Source organism: Hemitrygon akajei, chromosome 31 (assembly GCF_048418815.1).
Source record: "Hemitrygon akajei chromosome 31, sHemAka1.3, whole genome shotgun sequence".
NCBI classification, from domain to species: Eukaryota; Metazoa; Chordata; class Chondrichthyes; order Myliobatiformes; family Dasyatidae; genus Hemitrygon; species Hemitrygon akajei.
This window is the reverse complement of record NC_133154.1, coordinates 17,385,303-17,407,382: the sequence shown is the minus strand read 5'-3', so window position 1 is coordinate 17,407,382 and position 22,080 is coordinate 17,385,303. Positions and strand designations below refer to the sequence as shown.

Below are 22,080 nucleotides of genomic sequence, written 5' to 3'. Positions count from 1 at the left end.
CTACCCCTCATGGTGTCTAATCATCAGCCTTATGGAGGAATTTAAGGCGGAGGGTTATATGGGAGGCAGGGTTTAAGGGTTGGCACAACGTTGTGAGCCGAATGGCCTGTACTGTGCTGTATTGTTCTTAACTCAAACCTCTGCTCTGTAGGAAGTCACTGCTCACTGCCCTCAGTTAGGGGAGAAGTTCTAACTTTATGGGCCTGCCATTTCTTCTGCCCCCTCACTGACCAGCCAACAGTACAGAGCTCACAGCTCCAAATGAAACTTCAGCTTCTGTCTGGCAGGCTGGTGGGGGGGGGCGGGGGGGAGGTGAGAGTTTAAAAGGTGGCAATTGGAAGTGACCCAGGCTGGCATCTGTACTCCTGGAGCAAGAAGGGAGCGAAGAGGACCAAGTCCAAACCCCTGTCCGCAAGAGTTGGAAGTCTGAAGCTGCTAAAGACTCCTCAGGAGTAGCGGGCACAAGGTGGTGCTTTGCCAGTCCTGTGGGAAGGAGCTAAGGAGATCCTGGTGAAACATCGATGTGAGCCTGTCAGCACAGTCTGAGGCTGGGGGAGATCTACAGCACAGCCCTTTCAGTTCAGACAAGACCAGAAGCTGTGGACAGCCCCCACAGTCTGCACCCTGGCACATCTCCACCTCACACTCAGTGCATACAGCCAAGAGACAGCCCTCCCTCACAGCCCCAGTAGACTTGTTCATTCATCACCCTGCCAGGACCCACTTGAGGCAATGGATCAGGACATGGGACACTGGATCCCAAAGAGCAAGAAATCAAGTAAAACCACCCGACTTTGGTTGACAGAACCAAATCTGTGGCTGGGACCTGGGGCGAGGGGTCACGATTGGGATGGGGGACAGTGTGAATGAATCTGGAAATTAATCCCTGATAAGAAACTCGGGTCACACGTGCAAAGACCTTGGAGAATTGTAACCCGTGGGGCTGGAGACCCTGCACTGGAAGGCAGGATTAACTGGGTGGTTCATATCAGCCAGCCAGGATATGAAACAACTGACCTTAATCTCACAAAGCACTGGAGTTGCCTGGCTGGGAGGGAGCCACACACAGTCTGCAGTTCCGTCCGGTACCCGCGAGTGTGGAAGGAGGTGGGACTGCCTTCCGTCAAACACTGGCTGGACCCCCTGCCCCAACTTTCTCTGGCTAATACTTACCCAGTAACCCATCCAATTAAAAAAGGTCAATTATTCACTGAACACGATGTTCCACACCGTCCTGTGTTTCCACAGGTTCACTCCCTCCCTTTTCTTTTCCATTCCTCCTGCCTCCCACTCTGTTCAATCTGTCCACCATCTACATACAGTACTTCTCTACCACCTTCCTATTCCCCCCGCCTCATCTCCTCAATTGTATTTTCCTTATCTGCCCTCCCTCCGTCTGCCCATCATTCCCCCTCACCGAGTTCCTCTTGTCACCTACCAGCACACCTGGCTCCTCCCTCTGCCTTCTGTATACCAGCTACAGTACTGTGCAAAAGTCTTAGACGCTATAGCTAGGGTGCCTAAGACTTTTGCACAACTGTAGTAATTTTATGCATTGCACTGTACTGCTGCCGTAAAAGAAAACACAATTTCAGGACATATACGAGTGATGATAAACCTGATTCTGATACGGGTCTCTATTGTGGACTGAGAGTGGGAAGGGGGCAGGGAGAGGGGAATCACGGTTGGGAAAAGGGGAAGGGAGTGGGGAATCACGGTTGGGAAAAGGGGAAGGGAGTGGGGAATCACGGTTGGGAAAAGGGGAAGGGAGAGGGGAATCACGGTTGGGAAAAGGGGAAGGGAGTGGGGAATCACGGTTGGGAAAAGGGAGAGGGGAGTGGGGAATCACGGTTGGGAAAAGGGAGAGGGGAGAGAGCGGGAAGCGCCAGAGAGACATTTTGTAAAGAACAATAAACCAATTGTTTGGAATCAAGTGACCTTGCCTGGTGTCTCAGGGACGGGTGTGCCAACCCTCACACCGGCAGTCTCTCTCGGCCTCCCGTCCCATACCCCTCCCGCGGCGCTCCACCCTCGCCATTCCCGCCAGATTTACAAACTCACTTTCCACTCCACGTGGACAAATACAGTTCCATGCAGAAGTCTGTACCTCACATCTACACTCTCAATCCTGATGCAGTGTTCCAACTCTCCCTCTGACTTCATAGACACTGCCTGACCCACTGAACTCCTTCAACAGTTTGTCTGTTGGTCCAGATCCCGGTCTCAGCTACTCATTCACTGCCCTGGCTGTCTCACTTCACGCTCGGGCTGACTGAGATGATGTGAAGTATTGGGCGGCGAGGACAGTGCTCAACGAACGGAAGTAGCTGCTTCCTTACCATACACTGCTGAACCTCAGTGCAGAACCAGAGCTCCGAGAAGAATTTCACAATGGACTCGGTGCTGATGTCCGCCTCTTCCTCCAGTGTCTTGATCTTACTGTGCACAATCGCCTCTTTCAGGCCCACGTTGGTCACTGACAGGGGTCCCATCCGACTCTTGTTGGAATCGATTGTCACGGCAACGTGGAACGCATCCTTCCTCTCCTTCCATATTCCAGCTGTATGAAGATATTCCGTTAAATTTCACAGTACCATTGATTAAGAAGGGCAAGAGTTGATCGCTTTAAAATCAATTTAAAATAGGTTTGCATCGATGTAACCCTGCTGATGTGAACAGACTTCTATAAGGAGCACCACAGCCTGGTATGGAAACACCGATACCCAGGCACAGAAAAGACTCCTCTGTACACTTAGGAAAGGGAGAAGTCGCTCAGTATTCGTTCACCCCATTTACAAGCAAGTGGGCCTCGGTTGGTCGGAGTCAACCATGGATTTTGCATCCTAGCTGTCTACGTGACACGCAAGCCAGGGCTGTATGATATGGAGAGCAGGCTCCCCCTCTCCACACGGCTGATGAATCCAAAGGAATGGCAGAGACCGATACAGTCTGGCAGCAGCATCGCAGGAGTTGCCGGTCAGCGTTCAGTCTCGTCTCTGGTCTGCTCTTCCGTGAGATTGCGGCTTCCTGCACTGAATCCCTTAAAGCTCCGGTACTCGACGTAGGACTCTGCCTTAGGGATTCCAGCTCCGGATTTCCCCCTCGGAGTTTACTCCTGAAGCCTTCCCCCTGAGTGGGTACAGCCGCAAGGCAGCGCAGATTTGAGATCAGAGCTTTCCTTCTCCGAGATGAGCTGCCAACCACGGCTGATGAGTGCCATCTGCCCGAATTTACAACCAGAGCCTCAGGGGATTCAGTCGATACAGACAGTGCAGGAAGCTGGCACTGGGTCCGTCACAATTTCGCTGGAGCAGACCAGAGAGGAGGGGCTGAATGGCGGCGGCCTCCTACCTCTTATGCAAGCTGCAGCTGCACAGAGAAAGTTTAGCACTGTAAAATGTTCCAGGGCACTTTACAGGATCGCCATCAAAGAACAAAATTAGCACCACCTAAAAGCTCACCCCCCCACCCTCTCCAGAGATCCAGGTTCAGTCCTGATCAATCAAGTTCTCCCTGTCACTACTTGGCTCTCCCCCGGGTCTGTGACTCATCCTAAAGGTGTACAGACAGTTCATTGTCATAATGCGTCATGTCGGATGATGTTGGCGATCGTGATCTATCAATGACCATGATTGTTCTTGGCAAATTCTTCTACAGAAGCGGTTTGCCATCGCCTTCTTCTGGGCAGTGTCTTTACAAGACGGGTGACCCCAGCCATTATCAACACTCTTCAGAGATTGTCTGCCTGGCGTCAACCAGGACTTGTGATATGCACCAGCTGCTCATACAGCCATCCACCACCTGCTCCCATGGCTTCACGAGACCCTGATTGGGGTGGGGAGGTCTAAGCAGGTGATAACACCTTGCCCAAGGCTAGCGGAGGGAAGGAGCACCTTACACCTCCTTGGGTAGAGACATATCCCGACCCCGCCAGCCAAAGACAGTTCATTCAACAAACACAAAATGCCGGAGGAACCCAGCAGGCAAGGCAGCATCTGTGAAAAAGAAACAGTCAACGTTTTGGGCTAAGACCCTTCGACAGGACCTCCGAAGGGTCTCGGCCCGAAATGTCGACTGTTTACTCGTTTCCATTGATGCTGCCTGGCCTGCTGAGTTCCTCCAGCATTTTGTGTGTGTTGCTTAGATTTCCAGCATCTGCAGATCTTCTCTTGTTTGTGAAAGACAGTTCATTAACTGCGGTAAATTACCCCCTTTTGTGTATATAGTTAATGAGAATCAGAGGAGACCTGTGAAAGAGAATACGTTATAGGGGTAAAAGGAATAAGGGGAGAGGTACAGGGAACATTGAATTGCTGCACCAGGAGGCAGCATGGACTAGATGGGCTGAATAGACCTTCTGTGCAGGTCAGGTGGGTGGGTTTTAAAGACATGGAAGCAGAATTAGGGAATTTGGTCCATATATTTATAGCCACGTGAATACATGCCCACCAATAACAGGTGAAAGGGTAATAACAGATACGCAAGAGACCGAGCCTACAGGAAGAGGGAGATTATGTGGGCCCGGTGAGAAGCTGGATGAGGGGCAGGCAGATATCAAGGGGGCAACGTGGTGATAGAAACAAATGAGCAAGATGAGATTCCAGACTGGAGCCATTTGAGATCAGCAAGTCCCGGAGTAGGGTGGGAGAGGATGCTGCTGTGGGGATGGGGTTAGTGTCTGCAGGGCAAACTTGGAGAAGTATTGGAGAGGATCACGGATAATGCCGAGATGCCTCAATGCCATTGAGAGACGGGCACAGCTCCATAAAGTGGGGGACATTGAGAGACGGGCACAGCTCCATAAAGTGGGGGGGTATTGAGAGACGGGCACAGCTCCATAAAGTGGGGGGCATTGAGAGATGGGCACAGCTCCATAAAGTGGGGGGGCATTGAGAGATGGGCACAGCTCCATAAAGTGAGGGGGGCATTGAGAGACAGGCACAGCTCCATAAAGTGGGGGGGCATTGAGAGATGGGCACAGCTCCATAAAGTGAGGGGGGCATTGAGAGACGGGCACAGCTCCATAAAGTGAGGTGCATTGAGAGACGGGCACAGCTCCATAAAGTGGGGGGGCATTGAGAGACGGGCACAGCTCCATAAAGTGGGGGGACATTGAGAGATGGGCACAGCTCCATAAAGTGGGGGACATTGAGAGATGGGCACAGCTCCATAAAGTGGGGGGGCATTGAGAGACGGGCACAGCTCCATAAAGTGGGGGGCATTGAGAGACGGGCACAGCTCCATAAAGTGGGGGACATTGAGAGACGGGCACAGCTCCATAAAGTGGGGGGGCATTGAGAGACGGGCACAGCTCCATAAAGTGGGGGACATTGAGAGATGGGCACAGCTCCATAAAGTGGGGGGGCATTGAGAGACGGGCACAGCTCCATAAAGTGGGGGGCATTGAGAGATGGGCACAGCTCCATAAAGTGGGGGACATTGAGAGACGGGCACAGCTCCATAAAGTGGGGGGGCATTGAGAGATGGGCACAGCTCCATAAAGTGGGGGACATTGAGAGACGGGCACAGCTCCATAAAGTGGGGGGCATTGAGAGATGGGCACAGCTCCATAAAGTGGGGGGACATTGAGAGATGGGCACAGCTCCATAAAGTGGGGGACATTGAGAGATGGGCACAGCTCCATAAAGTGAGGGGGGCATTGAGAGACGGGCACAGCTCCATAAAGTGGGGGGACATTGAGAGACGGGCACAGCTCCATAAAGTGGGGGGCATTGAGAGATGGGCACAGCTCCATAAAGTGGGGGACATTGAGAGATGGGCACAGCTCCATAAAGTGAGGGGGGCATTGAGAGACGGGCACAGCTCCATAAAGTGGGGGGACATTGAGAGACGGGCACAGCTCCATAAAGTGGGGGGCATTGAGAGATGGGCACAGCTCCATAAAGTGGGGGGACATTGAGAGACGGGCACAGCTCCATAAGGTGGGGGGCATTGAGAGATGGGCACAGCTCCATAAAGTGGGGGGCATTGAGAGATGGGCACAGCTCCATAAGGTGGGGGGCATTGAGAGACGGACACAGCTCCATAAGGTGGGGGGAAGGGGGTCAGCACACCTCAAGAATTCTTTAGAAGAATGAGGGGTGATTTTATTGAAAGATATGTGATCCCGAAGTGGCAGATGTTGACATGCTAGTGGAGGAGGTTACAAGAAATCATCATTTAAATCTGAGGTTTACGGGACTTTCTCCTCAAACAGGCTGGTGAATCTCCATCCTGATAGGTAGTGGAGGAGAGATCATTGGGGGGTTTTACAGGTCAGTGATGAGGAACTGGCACAGAAGGTGGAGAGGCCTGGGGTAGATCAGCCATGATCACACTGAAAGGTGGGCAGGGTTGATGGGTAGTGTGGGCTGCACTAGCTCCTTTTTCTCCTGTGTTGCTGTGCATCACAGAGTCGTTCCTGGCTGGCGGTATCTCTCGGGGGTGGAGGATTGACACCTATTTAGCTCTTTCACCATTAATATTTAGTAGTGCGACAATCTTTATACTCCGCACCTGGACACAATGCGGAGCAGGTAGAGTTATCTGCTCTGTACCCAAATGCACAGGGATGGGATTGGGACCTGGCACTGGACCAGGATCAGGCCTCTAACATACGGCGCAGTAATTATCCCGAGATTCCCAGATGCAGAAGACACGGATATCAACTTCCATTCTGATGCGGTGGGAAGCTTCTCAGACAACCCCCCACCGCCCAGCCAGATAAAGACCATCCTTTTATCAGTGCTGGCTGCTCCCTACAGAATGAGAGATTAGGAGAACAAATAGCGAGCGAATGACTGAAGTCCACACGAGACACAATGCCTGCTGTGTTGGGAGACCTCGTGGGAGTGATGGAAGAATGTACTCCCAGCTGAGTCCTGAGAACAGCGACACCGATATCCTGAGTGCCGCGGCATTTATTCAGAGCCGTTCAGGATTGTGGACAAAATTCAGACATCTTTATCTCCCCACTTGACTACTCCTGGCTGGCCTCCCAGACTCCAAAAGCATGAGCTCATTGGAAACTCTGCTGCCTGTCTCTCTTACCCTTCTGTTCACCTCCCCCACGGTCTCGACTCTCCCTGCCCCTGCATCATCCTGTGCCCAAGACCGGGGACACGCTGCAGACTGGGCACAGGGCACAGGGCACAGGGGACGCACCACAGGCTGTGCACGGGGAACGGTCACGCACCGCGGACCGCGCACGGGGAATGGCGACGCACCGCAGACCGCTTACCAAGCACAGGGTGGCAATGCAGACTGTGTACCGAGCACGGGGTTGACTTGCAGAGCTTGTACCGAGCATGGGGCACACCGCAGAGCGCGTACCAAGCACGGGGGCGCACTGCAGACCATATATAGATTAACAGAGTTGATAAGAGTATGCACTGTTCATGTACCAGATTGCATGCAGCCGATTATGTACAGGCCACCGGAACATACAGCAATCTGCAAACAGGTCACCAGGAGTACAGCAGTCTTACTTTGAAATCACGGAGAATTATTTTTGTTCCTTTTAAGACCACACGGTTAATCTGCATGTTATTTGAAATTCTGCACACTGCTTTACAGTGCCAGCGATCCAGATTCAATTCCTGTCGCGGCTCACCGGGAGCTCCGCGTTCCTTCCCGAGACCGCGTGGGTTTCCTCCGGGTGCTCTGGTTTCCTCCCACAGCCCAAAGACGTACCAGTTGGTAAGTTAATTGGTTACTGTAAATTGTCCCGTGATTGGGCGAGGATTAAATTGGGGGGTTGCTGGGGGGGCGCAGTGCACTGTATCTCATGACCCACTGGAGTTCTGAGCCGGTACTCACTGGCTGATGCAGTTACTGTGCCCGAACTGGTGGCCAGTTCCAGGAGCACGCCAGGGTACGACGGGTGCAGGAGGAAGAGGTGGTATCGGTTGCTGCGGACAGGGTCGGTCCTCCGGATCTGCGAGTGGACAGAACAATGGCCAGTCAGAAACACTGTCACACAGAGAGCACGGACACAGGCTGGTGGCCATGGCCGGCCGCACCTCACACACAGCACAGCGTGGTTCAGGCACCGACTGGTACCTCAGCCGCCTCTCGAGTCTGACTGAAGCGAGACCACTTAGTCCTTACCCGAGGGAAGGTCACCTCACAGGTGAGAGTTCACTCATAATGAACTCTTCCTTCTCCCCCCTCCTCCAGGGCAGGTGCTCCCACCCCACTTCCCCCCTTCTCACTACAGAGCTGCCTGCCACAGCAGCGTCCCTCTCACTCCGTGTTGGAGACACCGCATCTATGCTCCCCACCGCAGAGCCGTCCTTCACAGTGGAACCACTCTATACTCTCCACCATGGAGCCACTCCCACTCCCCACCACGGAGTTGCCCTACTCTCCTGCAGTCCCCACTGAGGAGCTACTTGGCGCAGGGTTCGTACTGTGAAGCTGCCCTCCACGGCGGAGCCACTCCCAGTCCCCTCGGCAGAGACCCCCTCCACCCACTTTCCTACTACGGAGGTCCAGCAGTTAAACTAGAGTGAGCCCGAGGCTTGAACTAACAGCTTGTGACTTGAGTTCACCATGACAACTCTGGAATTTACTTTTAGTCAGTCATCTGGAATTAGTAATGGTAATCACAAAACTACTATGTTGTTGTAAACATCCTTTTAGTTCACTAAATGACCTTCAGGAGAAGGGTACTGCTATCCTTCCCCAGTGCTGCCTACACACGGCTCCAGGCCCAACAATACCATCACTCTCAACTACTCTCTGAAAAGGTCCCTCAAGCCCAGGAGTAGTTAAAGGTGGGCCAAGAACGGTGAGAAAAACTCACCGACTGACGGGATCTCTCCATTTTCAAATAGTTTCTCTCCACTCACCGAAGGACTTGCTCCACATTCTCCGGCCCAGAACAGGAACACGGACCGCCCATCGGACAGGGGGATGGAGGCTGCCTCCGAGCCCTCGCTCCGGCACCCCAGCTTCGCCTGCCAAAGTTCCTCGCCCGAGCTCCCGTCGATAATTAAACTCTATTAGAAATAAACTTTGTGAGATTCATTCACAGGCATTAAAATGGAGGCTACAGCAACGTGACTACAGGAAATTTACCAATCGAAGGACAAGTTTTTCTTACGCAGGCAGTAATTGGAATGCACTTCCAGAGTAGCTGGTGGGATCAGAAACACTGACTATGTTTAGGAGACGGGTAACAGGCACTTAGATAGACAAGGCACAGAATGGTACGTCCCTAATGCGGCCAATTTGGATTACGGTAGGTGTGCGAAAAGGTCAGCATGAACACAGAGGGCTGAATGGCCAATTTCTGTGTTGTACCTGCTCTGTGACAAGTCATCGCTGCAAGCTTCCATCCAGTGGGGGTTTTTCCCCACTAACGGAGGGCAACTTTAGGTGAGCGAGTCCAAAGCAAGGAGCTGCAGCATTAAGGGAAAGTGTCTGAGATGATGAGGGGTTGAAAGAAGGAGGACTGTGAACCTATACCAGAGTGAAATGGTCCCTTTCTATGCAGCAGACACTGTATAATGTTAAGAAAGCTCCAGCAAATCCTGCGAGCACAAGGGAGGCCAAAGAGTCACTTGGACACCGGAGACTGCAGATGTTGGAATGTGGAACAACAAGCAATACTCTGGAGGAACTCAGCAGTCAAGCAATACCTGTGGGAGGAAAGGAATTGTTGTCATTTTGGATCATAACCCTTCTTCAGGGTCCAAAATGTCAACAATTTCCTTCCTTCCAGAGATGATGACTGACCCCCAGAGTTCCTCCAGCAGATTGTTTATTGTCCCTTACAACTGCTCTGCTATTTCATGAGATCATGGTTAATCTTTTATCTTCCTTCACTCACCCAGTAGCTCTTAGGAGTCCAAAAATCTACTGATCTCATCTTGGATGCACTCAGCAACTGACGCTCCCCTACATTCGTGAACAGAGAATCCCAAAGATTCGCCATCTCCCACCTTATCTCCTCCCTTAATGAGACCGTGATCTAGAACAGGGGCTGCCCACCTGGGGCTTCACAGACCCCTCGGTTAATGGGAGGGGTCCACGGCATAAATAAGGTTGGGGAAGCATCACCTTGCATACACCCTGTCAAGTTCAGTAAGAATTCTGTGCAAGAAACATGCCACGGGGAAAACCTGAGTACGAGAGTGGGACACGTTCAGGGGAGGTAAAACCTTGTGCAATAGGTCTGTGTACAAGGGGGCATGGCGCATGTGGTGTTTGCATGAAAAAAAGTCAGATTACTTAAAGCATGATTGCTATGACAGCAATCATTGCCTGTAACAACTGCATATTCCGTTTTTCATGAGAAATGAAGAACCGTGGAGAGCATTCTGACTGGCTGCATCACCGTCTAGTACGAGGATGGGGGAGGTGGGGGCTACTGCACAGGATTGAAGTCAGCTGCAAACTTAGTCACTTCCATCGCGGGCACTAGCCTCCGTAGTATCCAGGATATCTTCAAGGAGCAGTGCCTCAGAAAGGCGGCGTCCATCATTAAGGACCCCCACCACCCAGATCACGCCTAGTTCTCATTGTTACCCTCAGGGAGGAGGTACAGAAGCCTGAAGGCACACACTCAGTGATTCAGGAACAGCTCCTTCCCTCTGCCATCCGATTTCTGAATGGACATTGAACCCATGAACACAACCTCACCACTTCTTTTATTTCTATTTTTGCACTACTTATTTATCTAATTCATTATTTTTCTTTATATTACGTATTTCATTATACTGCTGCCACAAAGACAATAAATTTCACGACATATGCTGGTGATTTTAAACTGGATTCTGATTCTGGTATAATTTTATTGTTAACACTTTGAATAAGGCATTGGAATATTGAGAGCAGTTTAATTTTACTTACTTCTTTAATGATTAAATTTAGTGATACCGCATGGAGTAGGCCATTCTTGCCCTTCGAGCCATGTTATCTGAGCAAACCCCAACAAACCCAATTAATCCTAACCTAATCACAGGACAATTTACAATGAGCAACTAACCCACCATGTACGTCTTTGGATTCTGGGAGGAAACTGGAGCACCCACGGGGAGGACGTACAGCCTCCTTACAGAACGGTGCCAGGATTGACCTCCGAACTCTGGAAAGCCCTGGCCGCTAGGCTAACACAGAGCCCCTTAGCTAAGAAAGGGTGTGCTGGCTTTGGAACGTGTCCAGAGGACGCTTATGAGAATTATCCCGGGAAAGAAAGGGTTAACGTATGACGAGTGTCGGAAGACTCTGGGCGTGTACGCCCTGGAGTTTAGAAGAACATAAGGGAGGATTTCATTGAAACCCATCAAATATCGAAAGGCCTAGATAGTGGAGACATAAAGAGGATGTTTCCTATAGCGAAGGAGCCTCAGACTGAAGGGCACACCCTAAGAATAGAAGACTTTAGAACAGAGATGAGGAGGAATTTCTTTAGCCAGAAGGTGGTGAATCTGTGGAATTCATTGCCACAAGTGGTTGTGGAGGCCAAGTCATTGGGTATATTTAATGCTGAGCTTGATAGGTTCATGATTACAATGGATGTCATAGGTTATGGGGAGAAGGCAGGTGAATAGGGTTGGGAGAGAAAGTAAATCAGCAATGATTGAATGACAGAGAAGACTTGATGGGCTGAATGGCCTAATTCTGCTCCTATGTCTTATGGTGTTGGGTTTAGTTATTCCACACAGCACGCCCTGCCTGGACCTTCTTCCTCTCCTGTTAGGTCTGTGCCTTGTCTGCACCAGGTGGGACAGAAGAAGCACTGTGCAGTTCTAAACGGTGCTGCTGAGAGGCACTGGTGTCTCAGGCTCTCCTCTGGACCCTCATACACCTGTTGTTCAGTCAGAATCACAACACCATAAGACACAGGAGCAGAATTAGGCCATTCAGCCCATCGAGTCCCTCCGCCATTCCATCTTGGCTGATCCCGGATCCCACTCAACCCCACACACTCGCCTTCTCACCATATCCTTTGATGCCCTGACTGATCAGGAAACAATCAACTTCTGCCTTAAATATACCCACGGACTGGGCCTCTACTGCAGTCTGTGGCAGAGCATTCCACAGATTCACTACTCTCTGGCTAAAATAATTCCTTCTTACCTCTGTTCTAAAGGGTCGCCCCTTAATTTTGAGTCTGTGCCCTCTAGGTCTGGATACCCCCTCCATAAAACAGCCTCTCCATATCCACCCTATCTAGTCCTTTCAACATTCGGTAGGTTTCAATGAGATCCCCCCGCATTCTTCTAAATTCCAGTGAGTACAGGCCCAAAGTTCCTCACATGTTAACCCCTTCATTCCCAGAATCATCCTCGTGAACCTCTTTTGACTCTCTCTAATGACAACACACTCTTTCTGAGATCCGGGGCCCAAAACTGTTGACAATACTCTAAGTGCGGCCTGACTAGAGTCTCATAAAGGCTCAGCATTATTAACATGAGTGGGTCCAATGTAAAAAAAACACAGGCGGGAGGACATTTCCAGCGGAACGGCAGATCTGAAAGCGTGGCTGAACCGGGGGGGCAGAGACTGGCTTGGTCTGTCCCAAGGCTTGCACCATCCTGAAGGTAGGAGAGAGCCGAGAGGACACTGAAGTAAGAGCAACCCAAAAGGACAAAGTCATACCGTTCTGACGTTGTTTCCATTGGTGACCTGGATCAGAAAATCGGGAACCCTGTCTTCATTGAAGAAACCAGCCACGGGAGCACTGGAAGGAAAATGGTTCCAATTACCCAACGGGAGTGAGGAGCTCGTCCCCGGGCTCTGTGTCACAGAAGTGGCAAGCAAATGCCATTAGAAAGACTCTAATCAATCATCATTGCAATCGCAGTATGGCCCACCATTACAACCCTGCAGGTCACCACTGGCCACAAAGACAACTGGGCCAGTCGAATAAATACCGTGACTTCAGGAACTTTTGGAGTCTGGTGGAGCACGAAGGGTGCTGGAAGCGAGGGAAACCAGAGGGTAGGCTGCTGGGTGTGTATGAGTGTGACTGATAGGACAGAGTGAAGGGGGAATGAGAGGGTAGGTGGGGGGAGGACGAGGGGGACCAAAGAAACGGGGGAAATAGGCAGGAGGGTGAAAGGGAGTGACTGGCATGATAGGGGGAAATGAGAGAGGAGTAAGGGGAAAAGACTGGGGGTTGAGAGAAACGAACAGGGTGGTAGACGGATAAGTGAGTGGAGAGGTGGGGACAGAGAGCCGGGGAGGGAGGGGGGAGAATGGGGAATGATTTTTGCAGTCAGGAGTGAGGGTGGTTTGTCAGTGGATGCACTGAGAAGGGGGAAGAGAAAAGATGGCCATGAGTGGTGGGTGGGTGAAGTAAATGTGAAGTGGGGTGTCTGTGAAGGAGGGAATGGGGGGGGCATTGCTCAGAGTAGATGGTTGGTGGGAATGTCAGGGATGGAAGGGCAGAGGGTGAACGGGGACCGGTCTAGCTGAGAGGTAGGCAGGGAGGAAAAGGATTGCCAACGCGAGGGTAGGAGGCTGAGGGGCCAGTCTCCGCTCACCGTCGGACTTCTGGCCGGTTACTCACTCCTTGATACTGCTGCTGACTGTCTGCCACAGGTGCTGGAGGTGCCTCCCCCTCAGGATTTGCAGCCTGTTCCTCGTGGTAATCAGCAAGGCGCTGAAGTTCTTCCCCGGCCCGTCCAACGTCTGCAGGTCTTGGACAGAGCTGTTGCCACTGAGAGGGAAGCAACGTGATCACGTCACAAGCAACAGGTTCTGCCCTCTCACACTCCTACCCAGCACCCAGGCACAAATCATTCCTCAGTCTCTCTCTCTCTCACACAGAATAGAAACAGGATAATCCTCCCGTCTGCCATGTCCTTGCTGACCACTGAGTACCTTTCTGTACTGAGCCCACTCATCAGCGCTGGGTCTAAAGCCTGCAATGTCTTGGCAATTCCATTACACGTCCTGCCACTTCTTAAATATTGTGAGTCGCTGCCTCCACCGTCCCACTTTATTTTTACAACACTACAAAAATACACGAAATACAATCAAGCATTTACAAGACAGTGAGCAATTTCAAATTAAAATTTGATTATTACTGTCTATAAGACAGCCAGTTCCCTGGGAGGCCCACCATTCCATGGTGACTGGATGCTCCCTCTCCAAGGACACCTGGGCACAAACGTACCCCTGGAAGAAGAGCAGGCAGTTGGCACGAGCACGGCTCTCGACTACCGGCCGCCTCAGCCCGTGAATGGCCAACTTGGCCCGGTCCAGGAGCAGGGCCCACCGGTAGATCTTCCAAGTGACCCTTCAGACTGTGTGGTCCAAATCGCCACCACCCTCTGAGTGAAATAATTCTTCCTTTCATCTCTATGAAATCTTTTACTCCTTACTTGAAGCCTATGTTCATAAATACTTCTGACACACAATGTACCATCCTGCCATCTACCATATCCACACTCCTCGTAATTCAGTACAACTAGCAGGTCCCCCCTCAGCCTCTCCTGCTCCAGCCCGTTCTCCTAACAAATTAACCGTTCCATCCCTGAAACATTCTAGTGAATCTCCTTCTACTGGCCCGGCCAAACTCATCCTCTCATCAAATTTTCTTCCGAATTCCACTCATTTTCTTTGGATCAGAGGCGTGTCTACAGGAATTCACTTGGGTCCAGCCTGTGCCTGTCCCTTCACGGGATACATGGAATAACCATTGCTTCTCTCTGACTCAGATCCCCACCCTCACCTTTCTTTCCAATACCTCCAGGGTGCCGTTTCCTGCATCCCTGCAGAACTTCAAAATGCCATGACATTTGCTGCCAACTTCTGTCCTACTCTCACTTTCACATGGTCCATATCCAACTCTTCCCTCTGTTAGATTAGGGGAGAGCCTGGTGTCCAATTTAACTCCAAGCCTATAGACTCCGCTGCTCTCTGGATTATGCCTCCTTCGACCCTTCAAAGCAGCAGACTTCACTGTACCCCGGTTTCCTCCCACATTCCAAAAAGACGTAGGGGTTAGGGTCAGTAAGTTGTGGGCATGCTAAGTTGGCACCAGAAGCCTGGTAACTCTTGCGGGCTGCTCGGCACAACCCTCGCTGATTTAATTTGATGCAAAACGATGCATTTCACCGTATGCTTCAAAGCTCACGTGACAAATAAAGCTAATCTTTCTGTCCCTCTAATTCTTTTGTGGAGCTTTGAACTAGCTCACAGTGACCAGCAGTGGGCAGTGTTGTCCAGGGCTCCAGCTCACGCCTGGCAAGATATATATGGGTCAGAACACACACTCAGAACCTTTGGAGGGTTGTGTGGGCCACAGGTTTAGCCAGGGGATTGGTGAAATTACCCCAGGGTCCACTACACAGGCTGGCAGAGAGGCAGTAATCAGCAGCCAATTCCTGGATTACCCCAGGAATTAGTTAGATTCCTCCAGGGGTGCACTACACTTGAACGGAGGTGAAGAGGAATTTTTTTAGCCAGAGAGTGGTGAATCTGTGGAATTCGTTGCCACAGGCAGCTGTGGAGGCCAGGTCATTGGGCGTATTTGAGGTGAATGTCGATAGGTTCTTGATTAGTCAGGGCATGAAAGGATACGGGGAGAAGGCAGAATGGAGATGAGAGGATCACCCTCGATGAAATGGCAGAGCAGACTCGATGGGCTGAATGGCCCAATTCTGCCCTTATATATCTGATGGTACTTATTGCCTGTTATGCCACGGGCATTTAGGGCAACAACGAATGCCCTCCGTCTCTCTCTCTCTCTGTATAGAAGGATTCTTCATTGCTGTTTCTGTAACAAATGTTTTTTGACCAGTTTTAAGCCCTGAGCTGAACCCCGAACCTGGAGGACTGGTGGACCACTCTTAGTCTGGCCTCTCCCCTTTGACCTGTTTGGCATGGGTGACCCTACCAAGAGCCACAGCACATGACCCTGACTCCAGCCAACATAGCTCTCCAGGTCACTGAGGCACACAAGCCTCCAAACCCTACGACAAGTTTGGTAATGATGAGTCTGAGTACAGAGAGGAAATTAAGAACCTGGTGGCATGGTGCGAAGACAATAACCTATCCCTCAATGTCAGCAAGACGAAGGAATTGGTTGTTGACTTCAGAAGGAGTAGCGGACTGCACGACCCCATCTACATCGGTGGTGCGCAGGTGGAACAGGTCAAAAGCTTTAAGTTCCTCGGGGTGAATATCACAAATGACCTGACCTGGTCTAACCAAGCAGAGTCCACTGCCAAGAAGGCCCACCAGCGCCTTTACTTCCTGAGAAAGCTGAAGAAATTTGGCCTGTCCCCTAAAACCCTCATTAATTTTTATAGATGCACCGTAGAAAGCATTCTTCTAGGGTGCATCACAACCTGGTCTGGAAGTTGTCCTGTCCAAGACCAGAAGAAGCTGCAGAAGATCGTGAACCTAGCCCAGGACATCACACAAACAATCTTCCACCCTTGGACTCACTTTACACCACACGCTGTCGGAGCAGTGCTGCCAGGATAATCAAGGACACGACCCACCCAGCCAACACACTTTTTGTCCCACTTCCCTCTGGGAGAAGGTTCAGGAGCTTGAAGATTCGTACAGCCAGATTTGGGAACAGCTTCTTTCCAACTGTGATAAGACTGCTGAACAGATCCTGACCCAGATCTGGGCCGTACCTTCCAAATATCCGGACCTGACTTGCACTACCTTACTTTCCCTTTTCTATTTTCGAATTATGATTTATAATTTAAATTTTTATTATATTTATTTCAATTTGTACTACAGGGAGCGTGAAGCGCAGAAACAAATATCACTGTGATGATTGTACGCTCTAGTATCAATTGTTTGGAGACAATAAAATAAACTTTGTGGTCCTCTTGGAGGCTACCTTATGGTTTTATGGTCTAATTCCTGGTGTAATCCGGTGATCATATGGGATTAGTTGTGCTAACCCAGATTCAAGTGAGATTAACCCTGGGTCTCTGTTAGATTAATTGTTGACAGTCATAGTGTGGGGATTCACATCCCTTTCAGCTCAGTGAGACAGTCTCTCAATGAAACCTCCTGCCTCCTGCCAGACTAAAGGTACAAAACTACATCAAGTCAAGTCAAGCCACTTTTTATTGTCATTTCGACCATAACTACTGGTACAGTACACGGTAAAAACGAGACAATGTTTTTCAGGACCATGGTGCTACATGAACAATACAAAAACTACACTGAACTACGTAAACCAATACAAAAACTACACTAGACTACAGACCTACCCAGGACTGCATAAAGTACACAGAACAGTGCAAGCATTACAATAAATAATAAAGACAACAGGCACAGCAGAGGGTAGTCTGATAGCTTGGGGGAATATCTGTTACACAAATAAACAGCTGAATGGCGGCATCCGGGATTCCGTCCGTTTCTGTACTCCCACCGAGTATTTCGTTGCCACAGGTGTAGTCCGATTTAATGTCCACTGGAGCGTAGGATGGATGGGAGAGCTGGCCGGCTGGGGCTTGCTTTTTTCCTGGCACGGACTCCTGCCCGCTCGCCTCGCTTCCGCTGTCCCCAACTCCGGCCACATAGCCTTCTACATCACAGGTGGGGGGCGAGGTTGTGGAAAGCAGCAGAACCCCCTCTGCGCATTCAATGTTTCACACAAAGCAACTAAATTGCCAAAGCTGATAAACTAAACTAACAGAAGAAGTAACCATTTTGCACGGAGGGGAGCACACGTGGCAAGAAAGAACGTTTCCGGTTATTGGCCTTTGACTACTTAACGGAGGTCAGCGACCTGAAAAGGTCACAGTTAAACGATACTCCTCTTCTTTGCCCGACTAGGGCTGTAGGTCCTTGTGACTGACAGGCAGGAAGCAGCAAAGAGGCAGTGCTCCAGCAAGTGGGCTGAGGCCCCACTGTGAACTGTAGGCAGGCACAATACCTGCCATTTACCCGTCTCTGCACTACATTGTTCGCTGACAGGCAGGGTGATGGAAAATCACAGCTCCTTGTGTCCTTGGTTCTATTTTTATTGCTTGTTTTTCTTCTCTCTCACTGTGTCTATTGTTAGGATGAGCAAGCCAGGCCTCTTTCCCCTGAAGAGCTGGAGTTGGGAGAACATTTTAAGTTAGAAGTTATTATTGACAGAGACTTGTTTTCACTGGGACAGGAGGCCAGAGGCAGAAAGCATGTCCTTGAAATTACACAGAGTGTTTAGAAGAAAGTGGCTTTGCCCTGAGACTGACGTACAGGCGACCCGGGTTCAATTCCCGCCGCTGTCAGGAAGGAGCTTGCACGCTCTCCCCGTGACCGCGTGGGTTTCCTCCGGGTGCTCCGGTTTCCTCCCACAGTCCAGAGACTACATTTAGATAGATAGGCTAATTAGTTAGTGTAAACTGCCCCACAAATGGGCTCAGATTAAATCGGGGGATTGCTGAGTGGCATGGCCCAAAGGGCCAGAGGGCCCATTCCACACGGTATCTCAATACGGTGCGCCTGACTTCAGGGAACTAAAACATGGAGCTGGAGCCTCCCTCCTTTGATCTGATCACTGAGATTCAGTTTCCTGTTTTACTTTACTTCCTGATCCTTTGAACTCTTTAGGCATTGATACTATATTTAACTCCTTGAACATATTAAACAATGTGTCCTTGTTACATGTTTCAGGTTAAGATGGGGGGGAGAGGGGGTTACAGACTGACCCTCACTGAGCATTCGGTGGAAGGAAGGTGGTATCAAAGAGAGGAGCCGCCTCTGTATGACGGAGAAAGGCTGGTGGATCGTGAATGCAGCCGTGATTCAGCCAGGCCCACTGGCCTGAGTGTGCTGTACGTTCCATGTCAGGTATATATATACACACACACACACACTCGCACGCGCGGGTGCACGCACGCACACACCCCTAGCCAGCTGAGGAAGACAGACAGGCATACAGTGTACAGTCTCCTGCCCTGGATTTCAGTGCCAGTCTTTGGCGACGATGGTCCTGCCGCAGGGTCTCGGCCCGAAACATCGACTGTTTACCCTTTCCCATCGACGCTGACTTCCTCCAGCGTTTTGTGTGTCTCGCTGACAGGGATGAGGCTTGCTGCGGTCCCACCGCGTTCCACAGCTCCACGCTGAGGACCCCAGCCTGCCTACTTAACGCATTCCCGACTGCCGGAGGGGGCGGCGCGGGACAGCGAGCTGCCTCCAGCGACAGAGGTTTGATCCTGACCTCGGGTGCTGTCCGTGTGGAGCTCGCACGTTCTCCCTGTGAGGGGTTCCTCTGGGTGCTGGTTTCCTCCCAAATCCCACAGGCGTGCGGCCTGATGAGTTAACTAGCCAGAGCGAACTGCCCCTGGTGTGTGGGTGAACGGGACAAATATGGGGAGGATAACACAGGATCAGAGGAACCTCAATGCAAATCGGATTTGATGGCCAGAACAAAAGGACCTATTTCTCTGTGGTATGACCAGGGCTCTGTGACCACAGGAATCCAGGCCCCTATGATACAGACCCAGAGATGTTGCTTCAAACTGACAAAGAAGCACATCTGCCCACCACTCCTCGTGGGAGCAGGCTGAGCCAGCTTCCTGTGTAGTCACTGTCAGCAAGCTTCCCAGAGCACACCTGGTGTGTGCAGCCAGGGAATCAGAGCAGAGTCAGTGGCCAGGAATGGCTCGTCTGCAGAGAGGAGGTCAAAGGCAGCCTGCTCCTGACAGTGTGTACACGAGCCGGTGCACGGGGTCCACAATTTGAACGTGCAGTGAACCTAGAGAACACAGCAGTACTCCAATATCGACAGGTAGGTATATTACAGCCTCACAGAGCGCAGGAAGGCTAGACCAGGGATTCCCAACCTGTGGTCCATGGACTGCTTGCTTAATGGTATTGGTCTGTGATATATATTAAAAAAATTGGGAACCCCTGGCCTTGGATACAGGAGTAATCTAATATTGAAGGGGATGCACAGTATATCGCACCCTCACACAGAGAGCCCTGCAGTCTCTACATCTGAGACTACAGGATCTGTACACAGGCAAGTCGCACAGTGTGTACACAGGAGAGCTGTTTGTGCCAGATACAGTCAGGACACAGGCGAGTCCTGCAGTTAAAACACCCAAGCCACAGTACGTAATCCCTTCGCCCAATAGTTAATATATAAAAAAAAGATTCAGAGGATATCACTGTATTCATCAGTCACCTGTACTCTCAGCTGCCAAAGTCATCTTTTAGGACGTTTTCTACTGCTGATATTTCATCGCAATCTCTTGAAAGATAAGCCAAAATGGCTCACTAAATACGTGACTGACTGCAGCACGGGTCACATTACTGCTATTCTGAGCAGTAAGATAATGAGCTTATTTTGGCATTATTCTCACTACGTGACTTACTGCAGTTGCCTGGAATGGGACAACATCACATGCAAACCCCCAGAGGCAGCCACAAAGGCCCGTATTAACATGCCCTTCTTTAACCTACCAACACTAGTTACCGTACTCATTCAAATTAATTTGAACTGACTGATGGATTCTGAAACTTTTCCCTCTTTGGCAAGATGCCTTGACCTACCTGGCCTCTGCTCTCAGATGTACTTAAAACACTTCCGCTGTTTCAGAGGGGTGGGGGGGGGGGGAGAGGAATCATTTCATTGTACAGGTCAATACTATTTACACCCCAAGGTCGATAGACCCCACATTAATGCCATTAATCACACGATATCTGAATATCATCACATTGCTGTTTGATGGAACTAACTGAGCAATAATAACTGCCCTTTCCTCTTGAGCACACCTACCGCTAATGAATGTTGCTTATAGAGCTATATCAGGTCACTGTGCTCAAACGTGGCGAGGGCAGAATCTGCTTGAATTCTATTTTCAAACTGCTGTCAAAGTGAATAGCAGGTGCAAGGTATGTATAACTGTGGCTACATTCGCTGAATGAAGACCACAGTGTCTGACGACGATTCAAAAAAAAAACGATCGCACTTGATGTCCACCCGCTTACCTAATCCCTTTCTATCGTCCAGGTGCCCCCTCCAGGATACTATAGAGAGAGAGCACAGAGGAGATTTACAAGGATGTTGCCTGGATTGGGGAGCATGCCTTATGAGAGCAGGTTGAGTGAACTTGGCCTTTTCTTCTTGGAACAAAACAGGATGAGAGGTGACCTGATAGAGGTGTATAAGATGATGGGAGGCATTGATCGTGTGGATAGCCAGAAGACTTTTCCCAGGGCTGAATGGCTAACACGAGGGGGCATAGTATTAAGGTGCTTGGAAGTAAGTACAAGGGGGATGTCAGACATGAGTTTTTCACACAAAGAGTGGTGGGTGCGTGGAATGCACTGCCAGCGACGGTGGTGGAAACGGATACAATAGAAGACTCTTAGATAGGTATGTGGAACTTAGAAAAATAGAGGGCTCCGTGGTAGAGTAATTCTAGGCAGTTTCCAGACTAGATTACATGGTTGGCACAACATTGTGGGCCGAAGGGCCTGTAATATACTGTAGATTTCTATGTTCTCTCCATATTCTCATCAGTCTTCCCCCCCACACACCACTGCTCAGGCACACACTTCCTTCCTGCCCGTTACACCACTGCCATTCAGGGCAGCGATACAGGTCCTCCGTTTCTGCCCGCCCTTGGCCAATTTTGGTCTCGGTCTTGGTGGTGTTCAGGGCTCCTTCATCGTGCCAGTAGCTTCCTCTCTGTTTTCACTCCCGTCAGTCGTGCCAGTCCTGGGCGGGGCTCAGGAATACCGTCACACTCAGATGTAGAAGGATTCTTCATTGCTGTCTCCATGACAGCTTTGTTTCACCGGTCAGGGTGTAGCCCTGGGCTGAGCCCCCAAACCTGGAGGACAGGTGGACCATTCTCAGTCTGACCTCTACCCTTTGACCTGTTTGGCATGGGTGACCTTACCAAGAGCCAAAGCATAAAGCCCTGGGTCCAGCCAACTAGATCTCCGGGTCACTGAGGCACGCAAGCCTCCAAACCCTACGGCAAGGCTGTGGCTCAGAGGCTGCTACACGCTAGGGGTCATTTACTGCAGCTAGTTAACCTGCTAACCCTCACACCAGAGAGTCCAGGGGAAATCCACACGGTCACGGGTAGAACATGCAAACTCCACACAGAGGTCAGGAGGGAACCAGAACAACTGGAGCTGTAT

The 22,080-nt window shown here is 50.6% G+C and overlaps 1 protein-coding gene across 1 annotated transcript in view; it reads right to left on the bottom strand.

The window, feature by feature from the left end:
• The window catches only part of fam234b (family with sequence similarity 234 member B), a 52,597-nt gene that overhangs the window by 1,900 nt on the left and 28,617 nt on the right, over window positions 1-22,080 (bottom strand). The window contains exons 9-13 of the mRNA XM_073033548.1: window positions 13,523-13,672; window positions 12,610-12,691; window positions 8,853-9,002; window positions 7,819-7,936; window positions 2,340-2,560 (exon numbers count right to left, since the gene is read on the bottom strand). Coding sequence (XP_072889649.1) covers window positions 2,340-2,560; window positions 7,819-7,936; window positions 8,853-9,002; window positions 12,610-12,691; window positions 13,523-13,672 — 721 coding nt within the window. The remainder of the gene's footprint in view (window positions 1-2,339; window positions 2,561-7,818; window positions 7,937-8,852; window positions 9,003-12,609; window positions 12,692-13,522; window positions 13,673-22,080) is intronic.